At 46.5% G+C, this 14,223-nt stretch overlaps 1 protein-coding gene across 21 annotated transcripts in view; it reads left to right on the top strand.

The window, feature by feature from the left end:
• The window catches only part of mecom (MDS1 and EVI1 complex locus), a 189,043-nt gene extending 175,337 nt beyond the window's left edge, over positions 1–13,706 (top strand). For 9 of the 21 annotated variants that reach the window (XM_031795893.1, XM_031795890.1, XM_031795892.1 and 6 more), the window contains 9 exons: positions 35–125; positions 1,010–1,036; positions 4,281–4,447; positions 5,301–5,378; positions 7,037–7,206; positions 8,400–8,544; positions 10,613–10,861; positions 11,092–11,293; positions 11,484–11,944. In XM_031795893.1, the coding sequence (XP_031651753.1) occupies positions 35–125; positions 1,010–1,036; positions 4,281–4,447; positions 5,301–5,378; positions 7,037–7,206; positions 8,400–8,544; positions 10,613–10,861; positions 11,092–11,293; positions 11,484–11,618 (1,264 nt within the window). In that variant the 3' untranslated portion in view covers positions 11,619–11,944. Of the gene's footprint in view, positions 1–34; positions 126–1,009; positions 1,037–4,280; positions 4,448–5,300; positions 5,379–7,036; positions 7,207–8,399; positions 8,545–10,612; positions 10,862–11,091; positions 11,294–11,483 lie in introns of all 21 variants that reach the window. The other 12 variants (XM_031795891.1, XM_031795899.1, XM_031795903.1 and 9 more) reach the window with 6 other exon arrangements.
• The last annotated feature ends 517 nt before the right edge of the window (positions 13,707–14,223 follow it).

The following is a 14,223-nucleotide window of genomic DNA, read 5'->3' on the forward strand; positions in this document are numbered from 1 at the left end:
CGGTGTCTAAGAACTGATAGAGTTGTAATATTAGCAGGGTTGAGAAGAGGAAGATGAACGATCCGTTTGAGGCTCTGAAAGACAAGTACATGCGGCCCGCCCCCGGCTTCCTCTTCCATCCACAGGTAGGTCCTGTCCTATCTCAGTGTTACTGTAGCTTCACAAAGACAGCCAGACCAGGGGCCCTTTTTGGTTTTGAGGCCCAGGCACGGTGAGGCAATCTGGGGGTGGTCCGAGGTGGTCTGGTTGTGATGGGGACCAGAGCCAGTGTTCAGCCTGATCCATGCTAAAGCATGTTTGGGTCTGGTCTGTCCTGTTCTCAGCTATCTGAACCAGATGTGGGAGAATGTGGGAGACTGAAAAGGGCACAAAGTGACACGTCCTCACATATGTGTCTTTGACTAAAATATCAAAAATGATACCCTTTTAAAGTTGCAGAATTTTGCCCCCGGACACTACGCTGCCTGTGATTTCTCTATCGTGTGTAGCGTGACTCAGTGTGTGTGTGTGTATTGACATGCGATGACATTCATGCGTTCGCTCTTCCCAGCAGTGAAAATTGGCCCGTCGGAAAAGTGAAAACATTTTCTCAGGGTCTGCTGTTTTTTACTGACCGTTTCAGGCCTGGTTTTTACTGGCTTGTTTGAGCCGTCTGATTTATGTCCCCTCTCCACACTCTGTGAACCAGTCTCTAACTCTGTAACGCCACATGGCCGTCGCACGTGGCTTAATGAGGTGTCCTATCAGTAGAAACAGTAACAGAGGTTAGGCCATCTTTATTACTTTACGATGTTTGGACACACAAATCAGTCGCAGAAACACTCTGACCACAGGGGCTCTTTATTTTGCAGTTGTACATTTTTGGGTTAGGGGTTTGTTACCAAGTCACCTGACCCCATGTGACATCCTCATCCCCCAACCAATGCCCATGTGTTTCCAATAAAAAGCTGTTGATCCGTGGTCTACTTCCTGGTTCTGACTGCTCTTTTCCTTCTGTCCCGCCCCTCAGTTTCGTATGCCAGATCAGAGATCCTGGGTAAGTTTCCTCTATACCTATATGTCTCTGTGCTTCTGCCTCCCCTAAACCCCCAGACAACCCCTGTGTGTGCATGGGTCCTCATCATAACACCCTCCATGTCACTCAGCCTGCGCATAGCTCTGGCCAATCTCCAGCAACTACCGACCAGGCATCATCCAATCACAAGCCATCAATTCTTATCGATGGATTTTAGACCTGTTTGTTGATCACATAAAAAAAAAAGGTTTTCTCAGCTTGCAAGCGATCTGCTTTTTCACTCATTTTGGTAAAAAATTCATGTAAACGTTTAGATCCATTTCGAATTACTAATTTGTCCACATGACAGGCCTGGGATTTATAGCAGGGTTCCACCCTGTACTGCTAACGACACTGTGGGTTCTATATATATTTGCTTATTTGGAGAGTAAGGCAGTGCTGTTGGAATGGGCACAGAGCGGGTGAGATGAAGGGGGGGGGGGGGGGACTGCTTTGCATCAGCGCTAGGGTAACAGTCACTTAGGGACCCAGGGAGGGAGGGGGAGTTCCTCCCTCTGACATCTGTTTCCAGATAAGATCAACAATTGAGAATGCATCTCACTAATTAAGGCGCTCTCAGCATCACTGACATCTGAAGATAACTAATCAACAGCTGGCCCCACAGAGACACTACGGCAACAAGCAAGTTCAGACAGGAGGGGGGTTACATCTAAAGGGGATTTTTGGGGAATCACATTTAAGTAAATGTGCAGGTATTTATCCTCCTTGTTCCCACAATTAGACTTCTCACAATCTGTATTATATCAGATGAGATCTAGAGAACCTGACTTAAAATCTATACAAATCTATACAAATCTATACAATCTCAAAGGCTTTAGAGCCGTTTCTTCTGATTCTGACTTCTCTCACCGGTAGTAGACGATACGGAGGGTTCTCGCAGAGAGAGTAACACAGCTGAACTGAACAGCCAGAGAGGAAGGAGAACGAGTGTGTATCGGAGGGAGGGTTGCCTCAGTAGACAGAAGAACAGCCAGGGTGGGCCTAGCTGTTTTAGCCTCAGCTTCTCGCTCTCAAACTAAAGTGTCTTATCTTGCACGACGGCTCAATATGGCGGACAGTTTTAGGGCTCCTAATGCGCAGGTGAGTTATGGCCTCTCATTGAGCAAGGAGGGAAACAAACTGAGCTTTAGCCCCCATGCCCATAAAGAGCCCCAATGAAATACATATTGCACATTCACAAGAAATATGGAAGCATTTCACCCCCACCTTTCCCTCCCGTTCCCCTTCTCACGAGGGAGCCTTTGATTCACGGCACGGAGCATTGGCATATTCATAATCAAACGGACCTGACACCCCACATCCTCCCGCAGTCGGAACTTTACACCCAACCGTCACTCTTAATCAGCCCTGGCCTATAACGTCTGTGGTCGTTCATCATCGATCAGTTTCTCCATCTCTGTTTTCTCTCTGCTCTTTTTCTCTCTCTGTCTGTCTGTCTGTCTTTCTGTCTGACTCTTGCTCTCTCTCATTCTTCCTTTCACTCCCTCTCTCTACCGCTCCCTCTCAATCTTTCTTTCTTTCTTTCTTCCTCTCTCTCTCTCTCTCTCTCTCTCTCTCTCTCTCTCTCTCTCTCTCTCTCTCTCGCTCTCCATCTCGGTAAAGTCTCAGAGTAACATGAGGTTGGAACAGTGAGATGGAATGTCAGGCGGTGAACAGGGCCCATGGTGCTGCCGGAGGCCCCCAATCACTACTGATTTGTTACCTTATTGAAATAAGAATAAGGAACACAATCAAAATTCAATACACGCAAAATAATGCAAATTTGTGGCACCTTAAATAAAAAGCTGTCCAATGCTAGATAGGCTGATAGGCTGACAGGTCCCGCAGCCTGCTGGGACATCATCCCCCCCTCTTTCCTCTTCTCCTCCCCCATCCCTCCATCCCGCTCCCTCTCAGCACAGCGATATCATTATTGCCCATGTCTGGCCCTTGATCAGTAATGTCAACATCTTTCATATTGACGAATGTGCTGTCTGCCTGCATTGTGCACCGAATGGTTTAGAGCCCAGCAGTGGATATGAATCACTCCTCTGCCCCTGCACACACACAGCGTGTGCACAGTGTGCACACACACGCAAACAGACGTAGAGCATGCAAGCACACACACAGAGCAAACAAGCACACAGACACACATTCTCACACATTAACACACTCTTTCTTTCTTTCTTTCTCTCTCTCTCTCTCTCTCACACACACACACACACACACACACACACACACACACACACACACACACACACACACACACACACACACACACACACACACACACACACACACACACACACACACACACACACACACACACACACACACACACAAACACACATTCTCTCACAGACATTGTTGGCAGTTAATCAATTATGACCACCATGCAGCACACACAGAAACACTAACACACACACACAAACACACAAACACGAACACACACACACTAACACAGACATACACACCATCTGACATGTACATATATTTCCACTTTCCTTCAAGGATTTTATGCATATTTGATGAAAGCAAATGTTAGCCTTCATTAGTAAATTGCATACAGTCCTTCTGTGTGTGTGTGTGTGTGTGTGTTTGTGTAAAACACAGTTGATTACATTCATACTCCACCTGACCTGACTTCCACTGGCCACTAGTCGTGGCATAAATCTGCATAATATTCCCATATACAATACCCTAATACCAGCCCTGGAAAGGACATTCAGTAACACTCTGATCTGTGTAAAGTACAGTATTGGTTTCTATCTTCAATATGGCCTAGTTTGAATACAGCCTTGGTTAGTGGTGTCTTAGTGGTGTCTGCTGCCACTAGCTTCTGGGGCAACTTGAGGAGTGTTTCGAGACATCGGGCTGTATTATTCACTCCCTTGGTTGTGCATCATTCTGGTGGGTGGCGACGGGAATGAACCCTCATCTAATGTGTCGGGCTCCACCAAAGGAGCAGTTGTAAGTTGTAAGGTTAAATGTTGTAAGGTTAAATGTGTCCCTCGCTATCAAATAAATGTCTGAATCCAGATGCGCAAGCAAGGGAGTCAGTAATACAGCCCAATACAGCCCAATGTCCCAGAAGACTCCATAAGTTGCCCCTGAAGTTATGCTGAAACCTGCCAGGTGGTCAATTTAAATAAGGTGTGTTACTGACTGACTGAGTTGGTTAAATGAAGGTTTTTCCTAACCATTCATGTGACATGTCTCTTCTCAGATGTCGGCCATTGAGAACATGGCGGAGAAGCTGGAGACGTTTGGTTCGCTTAACCCCGAGTCAGGTGACCTGATGCGCTCCGTCCCCTCCATGTTTGACTTCCGAGCCCCGCCCACTGCCCTCCCCGAGACGCTATTGCGCAAGGGCAAGGAGCGCTACACCTGCAGGTAACCACGGAAACCGTTTACCGCAAATAGTACCAGAGGTTGTTTTGGAGATTTTATACAACTGTATTTAATTTTTTACATTTTGTCTTCACACTACTTAATCTCTGATTTTGGCCTTGTGACTTTCTGATTGAAAGTCCCATGGTTTTGGTAAATTCCTATTTCTATACTTCTAAATTCATGAATTGAGGTGGATTTAATTGAATTTGATTGAATTGAATTGGAATAGACCCTAAACCTGAAAAGTTAACATGTCCTTGAGTGTATGTCCTATTTCCATTCCATGTCCTTGAGACACATTTCTACTTAATTTCCATGGCTGGCCAGTGTCAACCTTTTGAGGTGACTGTGTGTGCTGTGTTACTCCGTGAGGGGCTGTGCTTGGCTCCCTCTCTCTCCCACTGTTTACCCAGGGAGTTGGCCCTGATTAGCAGATTAATACGAGAGGTTTTGGGGCCCCGGCGGCGCTTTGATCTAACGCTATGCTGTGTGTGTGGACAACACCCACTCTCTGCACCTCCCCATTGCTACATTATACACATAAAGTTACTCACACACATTCCATTAGCTTCAAGTGCTGAGTGTGGGAGTGAAATGAATATTCAAATAGCTATTTGTTAGTGGAATTATGCAACCATAAGACAATGCATAAATTATGTTGCACTCCAGGTATTTATCAGTTATTTGATAGAGATATGTGTTCTTTGGAATCTTTTTGGATTTATTGTGTTAAGGTGGGTTTTTCCTATTGTGAGTTGTGTGTTGTTAATACTGCATGTTCTAAGATATGCTACTTACATTTTACATTTTACTCTAAGATGTATGGTGACACGAGGTGTTCTCTGCCCATCAGATACTGCGGTAAACTATTCCCACGGTCTGCCAACCTGACCCGCCACTTAAGGACACACACGGGAGAGCAACCGTACAGGTAAGACTCTCACACACACACACATCATGCGTGAACATACCCAGCATTAAAGGAGGGTCAGCTGTGGGATGAGGGATGTGGGAACAGGAAGTGATCATTCCGTGCTGACAGAATAACATCCCTCTAACCCTCCTCCAACGTCAGTTCGTCTCACCCTGCGAGCACAGACAATACTGAACGAAGACAGGACAGCTTTTCATCACAGTATAAGCCATCTGTTAATGTCTGTCAGATAACCTACACACACTGTCTGAGTCCTCCCAGACAGCCATCGTTCATCTATCAGACCCAGTCCGCTGCTACACGGATGTTTTCCCAGAGAATTCCTGTCCATAGTTACGCGCAGCATTCTTTTGTCTTCCTACGTCGTTAAAAGACTGGGACAATTATCATTCGGCTAAATGTTTTGCCTCATGAAAAATGGTGGCCGACGTCTGGTTGACAGGAGGGGGGTTTGAACTTAAAGATGGGGGAAGGGTGTGGCAGGGAGAGGAAAGGGGGAGGGGAGAGGGGAACACAGAAGAAGGAAGTTTGGTGAAAAATGGGGTGATGAGGAGCATGGGCAGATGTCCAGGGGTAGTAGCTGGAATAATGACTGTGATGTCGGACTCAGAGCCCGCACACACACACACACACACACAGACACACACACACACACACACGGACACACACACACACACACACACACACACACACACACACGGACACACACACACACACACACACACACACACACACACACACATACATACAGTACACAGTCCAGGGGAGGCCAGTTGACCACAGGGGAGAACCTCAGGCCTCTGTAGCAGTCTGATAGATTGAGCCTCTACCCGCTGGCACATCATTAAAGATCTCTGCTGTTTATTGTACTTTTTGCGAAGATAACTGGGCGCTCCTGAGGGACGGCCAATCGGGCGAGCTAATTCCAGCTAGAAGAAAAGATGTAATCATCTTGTATAATTTTGCATGGGGGGGGGGGGCTTGGCTCTAACAGATTTGTTGTATGCCTGTTTTGTGAGAGAAGAATGTGAATGTGTGTATTGCGCTGGCGGAAGATAAGAGACAGAGCTGGTTTCACCTTGAACGAGCTACTCCATCATGTCTGAAAGAGTGGGGGATGATGGGGGCTGTCCATGAATACATGTGTGTGTGTGTTCCACCGTGAATGTGTACAGCATCATTTGAATCATTCATTGTTAAAGGGATACTTCAGAGTCAGATGAACTCATGGATGCCATTTGTATGACTCTGCATTCAGTAAGAAGGAGGTTAGAGGTAGTTTTGCGAACCAATGCTAACTAGCGTTAGCGTAATGACTAGAGAGTCTATAGTATCTACTAGCATGCTAGCAGTTACCCTAGACTTCCAGTAATTGCGCTAACACCCGTCAGAAATTACATTAACGCTAGTTAGCAGCTTCCTTCAAACTGCACGCAGAGACATAGAAATGGTATCTATGAGTGCATATGACTAGTAGATGAAGGGCTTCATTGCCAAAGTCCTGAAGTATCCCTTTAAGGCCTATGTCTTTCTTGTGTTTGCTTTTACTGTATCTACTCCAGCATGTGTGTAGTGTATTTGTACTGTTCCCCATGAGTCCCACCTGTTTTGACCTTTGACCTCTTGGAGTGACCCCTACCTATCTGTCTCCTCAGGTGTAAGTACTGCGACCGCTCGTTCAGCATCTCCTCCAACCTGCAGCGCCACATCCGCAACATCCACAACAAGGAGAAGCCCTTCAAGTGTCACCTGTGTGACCGCTGCTTCGGCCAGCAGACCAACCTGGACCGTCACCTCAAGAAACACGAGAACGGTAACCTCTCAGGTGAGAGAGCCTCTCAATCAATCGAAGCCCTTGTTACATGAGTGGTGCTTTACTGAAAGCTAGGAAATGAACCTGTGAACTTACATCCAGCAACTTGCAGGTGCAGGGTGTCATGTAAAAATCTTCCCAGCGTGAAATAGTTCCCAATCGTTCTGATTGTGACGTCATGTTGTAAAATTTCTCGTAGCGTGAAAATGTTCCCAGCTCTTTATGTGGATGGCTTCAGCTCGTGCGGATGTCTCTCTCTCACTGTTGCTCACCCTTGATTTAGCTAGCTAGCCGGTGGAGAGGGCTTGTTCTCAGAGGTGTCCAGTTTTAGCTTGCTTGTATAGGTACATACCAAAAAATAACGTAATGAAAGAAAGACAGATACACATTTGAATGCTCCCGCAGTTTTATTGTGAAATGTTTCGACCCGTACGAACTCCTTTGGGTCCAAGCGTTGTGCAATAAAACTGCGGGAGCATTCAACAGAGTGTCTTTCTTTCTTGAAATGAACAAAACTGCTGATGAATCAAATCAGATATATTTATATACTGGGTGAGCACTCACTCACTCACCCTCAATTGCCTCCGTAAATTCTCCAGCTGTATATAATGTGAAATGTCATTTACTTACGGTTAAAGAAAAAATTTGGGGAAACTAAGAAATGAGATTAAATTAATCTGTCGCCCGTCTCTGCGACAACACAATTGCGTTCTGAATGTTCACCGACTCTGCTGCTTTCGGCGGTACAAATCATCGCCGGTTGAGTTTGATAGTTCGCTCTGCGTTGCAGCGACTCACTGAATCACATCAGAAACGTGGAGGCAAGCAGGCGACACCTGGCCAGACGCCCGTTGTAAAGCTAGTCCGGTTGATCAGATACAGTCACTTATTAAAGCAAACATTGGCATTTTCATACACATGGTCCCGTCACTTATTAGAGTCAACATAATATTGGTTCACTTAAATACTTCCAGGTAATAAGGCCAGTGGAAGTGTGCTATTCGTGCAGGCCTTGGTCCAACACCAACAGGAGATTCAGTACATACTGGTACACCCGGTCAGTGGATTGGTTTCTCGTCAAGTCTCTGATCCTAAATAGTTTCTTGTCATCCAAAGGGAGAATCCAATGGTGTCACTGTGGACTTATTTGTATTCTTTTAATACTAATATTCAAACGGACTGATTACAATGTTGTCTTTCTGTAGGAACGGCTGCGTCCTCCCCTCGGTCAGAGCTGGACAGCAGCAGTGCCATCCTGGACGACAAAGAGGACTCCTACTTCAACGAAATACGAAACTTTATCGGCAACACAGGCCAGAATCAGCCGTCCCCTGACCATTCTGAGGAAGGGTAAGTCCCATGTTTTGTCTGGATGTGCATATACTATATATATGTGTCCAAAAAAATGCTTGGACAAACAGTACACACATTCATCATTCATCTTATCCTCTGTAGCACACACACACACACACACGCGCGCGCAAACGAGAGGCCTGCTTTTCTGCAGCACATATCCAGTGCTTGAGGCTAAACATTGAGGTGATTATAGACAAACATGGGGGGACACGGCCCCTCTCTGCTGGCCTGCGAGGGCATTCTGATGCACTTCAGCCTTTATTCATTTCTGTGTGTGTGTGTGTGTGTGTGTGTGTGTGTGTGTGTGTGTGTGTGTGTGTGTGTGTGTGTGTGTGTGTGTGTGTGTGTGTGTGTGTGGAGTCTCAGACCAACAAACAATCATCACTGACGACATCTGGATAATTACCACGTTTGGAAACGTGCTGGAGCTTTTCACGACTGTTGACTTTGGGCCATGCATGCGCACCGGTATCGGCCTTGCATACAATTATGTCTGATGATTATGCTAATCAATTCTTGTAAAACTATGATCAGCTTCGGGATAGGGGTCGGCTACAGGTCGCGGGTTTGTTTTTACGTGCCCTGGGTTTGATCAGGGAGGTAGAGATAGAGATCTCTCGGTCTTTCTTTTGATTGTGTAAAAAAGGGGTTGTGGGTGCAGCGTCACAGAGACGTGGGGAGAGAGGGGAGAGGAGGGGGTGAGGCAGGAGGACCCGGGAGCGACTAGCTCCCACATCTGGAAGCAACATGTCCGCCTACAGGAAGAAAGTCGGAGAAGGTGGGGTCAGGGGGTCGGCCCGTGTTTCCTTTCAAAGTGCGGCGCTCCTGAGTACCTCTGATAGATACTTTATCCCCAGCAAATTACCGCGTTTGAAAGCGTAATTAACAAATCTGTTTTCATAATCACAGAGGCTCTGGTCTCGGCCCGGCGCTGCTGGTCTCGCTATGCGCGGTGCGCGGCGATGTCGACAAGACATGGCAACTACCTCTTTGGCAGTCCTGGCCCTCTCCCAGTCCCACCCAGGGGGCGCGTTGCTTTTCAACTCTGTCTAATTCCCGCTATAATCGCCCCACTCTGATAAATCTAGAGCTGGATAGCAGATTCTCTAAAATATCTACCGCAATTGTTCTCCCACTCCTTCTCTTCTCAACTCATTGCAAACTCAGCTTTTCTTCTTCTTCAAATAGATCATTTCCTGGACTCTTCAGGGTCCTCTAATCTATGAGCGATTTTGGCGGGTGTATAAGTAGGGTCCACAGCCAGACTTTGTTTGCTAGCCTCGTCTAGAAACAGACATAGTTGGGAGCTGACGAGAGACATCCCGGAGTGTAATTAGTGAATCGGTCTTAATGTGGTTCAAGATGATTTACCAAATGGTGGTTTCCTGAGTCTGCAGAGACAGTGGGCAGATACAGCCCCAGTCAGGTTTTGATAGCTGGGCCTTTTCTCTCCGTGGGGACCAGGGAAATGGGCCGCTTGGCAAGGCCCTCATAACTCTTCCACCAAATGGGTCTGTCAGCTAAATATTTTGCCTATTAGATGAATCTGAGATAGTAGGAAAATAAACAACGGGAGAGGCCGAGTAGTGCTGTTAAGTGCTGCAGCGATCAGCGAGACGCTCATAGAGCCTGTGCCCAGAGGGGCCCTCGAGACGTGATGACAAACGGGATTCCGGCTCTGCCTCTCGCTGCCCCAGCTCAGCTGCCATGGCTCGCTCCACCGTGCTCTACCCACTCGCTCTCTATCCTCTCTATACTCCCATTGTTCACTCAGGAAGGAGGGACTCTTACAGGGACTGACTGGCCAAAATATACAAGACCACAAGACCACAAGACCACATTTCATTATAAAGTTTGATGTAAGAATGAGTGTGTGTTAGCCTTGTATCCATAACTGCATGGTGCATGGGAATGATAGAAGGTTAGAATTGGCTTCAGAACGTACAGTCTGGATACAATGTGGCTAAGTGTGAGTGTGTATATTGCTTATGTAAAGTTTGTGCAGTACTGTGCTAGTGATGTGCTAGGTTTTACACATGTATTTCCTGGTCTCCGTTCCTAGGTTGAACGGGGGTCCTTTCGAGGAGGAGAAGCCCCTGATGGCCAGCCACGGGTCACGTGACCTGGAGGAGGGGGAGGGGGAGGAGCTTGGCGCCGAGGAGGAGGAGGAAGGGGAGCAGAGCGACTCCGCTGCTGGGAAACCTAGAGATGAAGCTCCCCCCAGCAACCTAGATGATGACATCATACACAACGAAATAGAATTTGACGGACCTAGCGATTTGGACCTCAACTGCAAGACCTCCCCTAGGAGGTAATAGTAGTGAGGATATGCCTCCAGCATAAATATCCACTCACACAACCATGTAGACTAAAATATATGGACACATACATATATGTATCAAGCTGAGACATTGTGACAGTATATTGGCATTCTTTAACCCCCCCCCCCGAAGGGATCATTGAATGAAATTGAGTTGAATTGAATTGAGTTGAATTGAATTCATTTAAGTTGACTTGAGAAGTTGAATTGAATGTTGACAGGGATTCGGTTGTCTCCCTCCTCTCCAGCTATGAGGAGGAAGAGGATCAGAGTAGCTACTCTGCGCTGGATCACATCCGTCACTTCTCTGACATGCATAAGATGGAGGACAGTGAGTTCAGTGACGGGGATGGCACTGCCTTCGGCTCCCCCAGCCTGCCTGAGGCCGTCAAACAGCCCCTGTACAGGAAATCCAAGTCCCAGGTGGATGTGTGTGTTTGATGTGTGTGTGAGATATAACATGATAATGTACAAAACATTCTGAAAATGTATGCTCTTATTCGCACTGAATAAGAGCATCTGCTAAATTACTAAAATGTAAATGCACGTGTGTGTGTGTGACTTTAGGTGTTTATTGGAGTTAACCTGTCCTTCTCCCTCTCCCTCTCCCCAGGCGTACGCCATGATGCTGTCTCTGGCTGACAAGGACGCACTCCACCCAGCCAACCACACACCAGCCACCATGTGGCACAGCCTGGCGCGGGCCGCTGCTGAGTCCAGTGCCATCCAGTCCCTCAGCCATGTATGATACCCCGATCCCTGACCTCTAACCCCCCCCCCCCCCCCGACCCCAACCTATCGCACTGGGAGCCCTTGGGGGCCGTCAGCGGGGCCCCTGGCCCTTGGCCCGTCACAGACTGCCGAGCAGAACCACGGCCCATCTGACTGCTGAGCAGAATGCCTTACACACGAGCAGGGTCACCGTCCACAGAGAACCGCCCAGCCCAGCCCTCCAAGAGATCCAACAAAACATCCCTCCTGTGACCTTAAATTGAGTCATTATGTTTGTTATCGACGACAATGATGATGATAGTTATTATTGATTATGGTGAAAATAAAAATGCTAAATAATAATAGCTGTATTTATTCTGGTGAGTTTCTATGTTTTGCACAGCAGCGGCGGCTGGTAGGAGGGATGATGGAGATGGTTTTGTTAGATGTTACATTGCTAGAGCATGTCATGTGTCCACTCAGTGGAACTGTGTCACGTGTCCACTCAATGTCATGTGTCCACTCAGCTGAGAACATTTGTCCTCTGTGTGATGTCGTTTGTATTTGGAGAACCCATTCGGGACCGCAGTCCAACCACGGTTTGATATGTGTACAGAGTACAGACCCTACCTAGCCCCACATAGCCCAACCTATTCTTACCAGGCCTCACCTAACCACCCCTAGCTCCATCTAGAATCACATAATCCTACCTAGACCTACCATGCCACAATACAGCTAACTCACCCCACATTGCCCAACCTAGACGGAGACCTGGCCTTCAGACCATCTCAGCTGGATTGGAGTATCAGTGAAATGTGTTACGAGAATGATTCCCCTTAACCCCTGGATATAAACAGGTGTTTTCCCATCAACATGTACTTATATAAATGCTAGGATACTTGGAAGGGTGGTGCTGAGTAAAGACTCGGGTCCAAATGAACCACACCTCTCCGAGAAAGATGGTGCTACAAACGCATTACGACAAGATTGTTGATAAATGAAGAACAAAAGAAAAAGAAACATTGAAGACTGAGAAAAATCGGACTGATTTTACCACCTAAGAAGGAGTTTGCATAGCTGCGTGTGTCTGCACAATCACAGAACTGTACACGAGTGTCTGCAAACTGCGGCTCTGAAGCTGCACTCGGTCCCACCCTGCTGCGCTCTCTGTGAAAGGATCTAAGTAGTTTGTCGTTTTAGCGGAAGAAAAGAAGAAACCACAATCTTTTTTTTTACTCTGAAAAAGTAGCAAGTGCTGAAGTTTATCGTTATTAAACAGTTAAAAAGGGCATCTCTCCCCCTTTCTCGAAACCCCAAACTCATCGTAGTCGGCCAACGATACCACTAATTAGCCTAAATGCTAGTCGTTAGCTACCCCCATCCTCGTGTCTTTCATTTTTTAGACAATCATGTTTTTTTGTTGGTTTTTTTTCTACATTTTTATTGTTGTTGTTGATGTTATTGCTGTTGTATGTTGAGAATTGTATTTATTTCTTGGCAAACTGTAGTTTGTTTACTGAATAGCACTGCTCCTACCCATAGTGAAGGGGAGATTCCTCACTGGGGCCTACTCCAGAACTCAATGGGGTTTGTAGATGACGTTTGAGTGCCGGATAGTATTAAACATACCATTCACTCTTTATTCTTCTAATGAAACTGGTTGATGATGAATAGATATTACTTTGGGTTTTTTTTGTACGACAATTTATTGATCCAATTGTAAATGGAAAAAACAAACATTATAAAGACAAATAAAAAGATGGCAGGTATAAATAAGTTCTTCATAATCGCATGATTGGTCTCCATAGATCTGTATCTGACAGTTTTCTACGGTTGTCTGCAAGCTTGTGTGACGTTCAGTCAATGTTAATCCCTTGTGCCAAACCTATAATAAATAACAGATTATATTCATTTATCCTCCCATTTTGAGGGACCAGATTGTTTGTTTGTTTTTTGTTAGTTTTTTGTCATTGATGTTTTTGTTTTTGTTTATAATCCATTTAAAAAAGTAATCAGCAAGTTGAGGTACTTTGTTTTAATGCTTTCTACAATGTAACTGTAATGCATTTCAATTCAATACTGTGGGAGGAGCAACTAAAAAATAAAGGACTACAATGTGGATTAAGTGTGTTTCTCTCTGTCTCCCACTTTCCCTTCCTCTCTCTGACTCTCTCTCTCCCTGCCCCCTTCCACTTCCCTCCCTCCCTCATGTCCAGACAGTGTGTTAAAATAAGAACTGGGAGTCAGAGAGACACCTGGCCCTTTCTCCTGGCTCTCTCAGGGCCTCCAAGCGCGAGACTGAACTCTGGTCCCCCCTTTCTTCCCAGATCCTGGCACAGAGAGCGAGAGAGACAGAGGGAAAGAGAGATTGAGCCAGACACAGAGGGAGAGAAAGAAAGAGAGATTGAGCCAGACACAGAGGGAGAGTAAGAAAGAGAGAGAAAGAGAAAGAGAGGCTGAGGGAGAGAGGGATGGAGGAGCTGAATGTGGTAGTGTAGTGGAAGCGGAGGCAGGAATGTGTCCTCTTTATTTGGGGCCATGTTGTGGGCCATGATGGATGAGGCGGGGAGATGTGATGACCTGGCTCATCGCTCAAACGCTCAATAAGACTTCCCATCCTGCAGGCGTCCCTGTCAGAACCC

The sequence above is a fragment of the Oncorhynchus kisutch genome, linkage group LG18, assembly GCF_002021735.2.
Source record: "Oncorhynchus kisutch isolate 150728-3 linkage group LG18, Okis_V2, whole genome shotgun sequence".
NCBI classification, from domain to species: domain Eukaryota; kingdom Metazoa; phylum Chordata; class Actinopteri; order Salmoniformes; family Salmonidae; genus Oncorhynchus; species Oncorhynchus kisutch.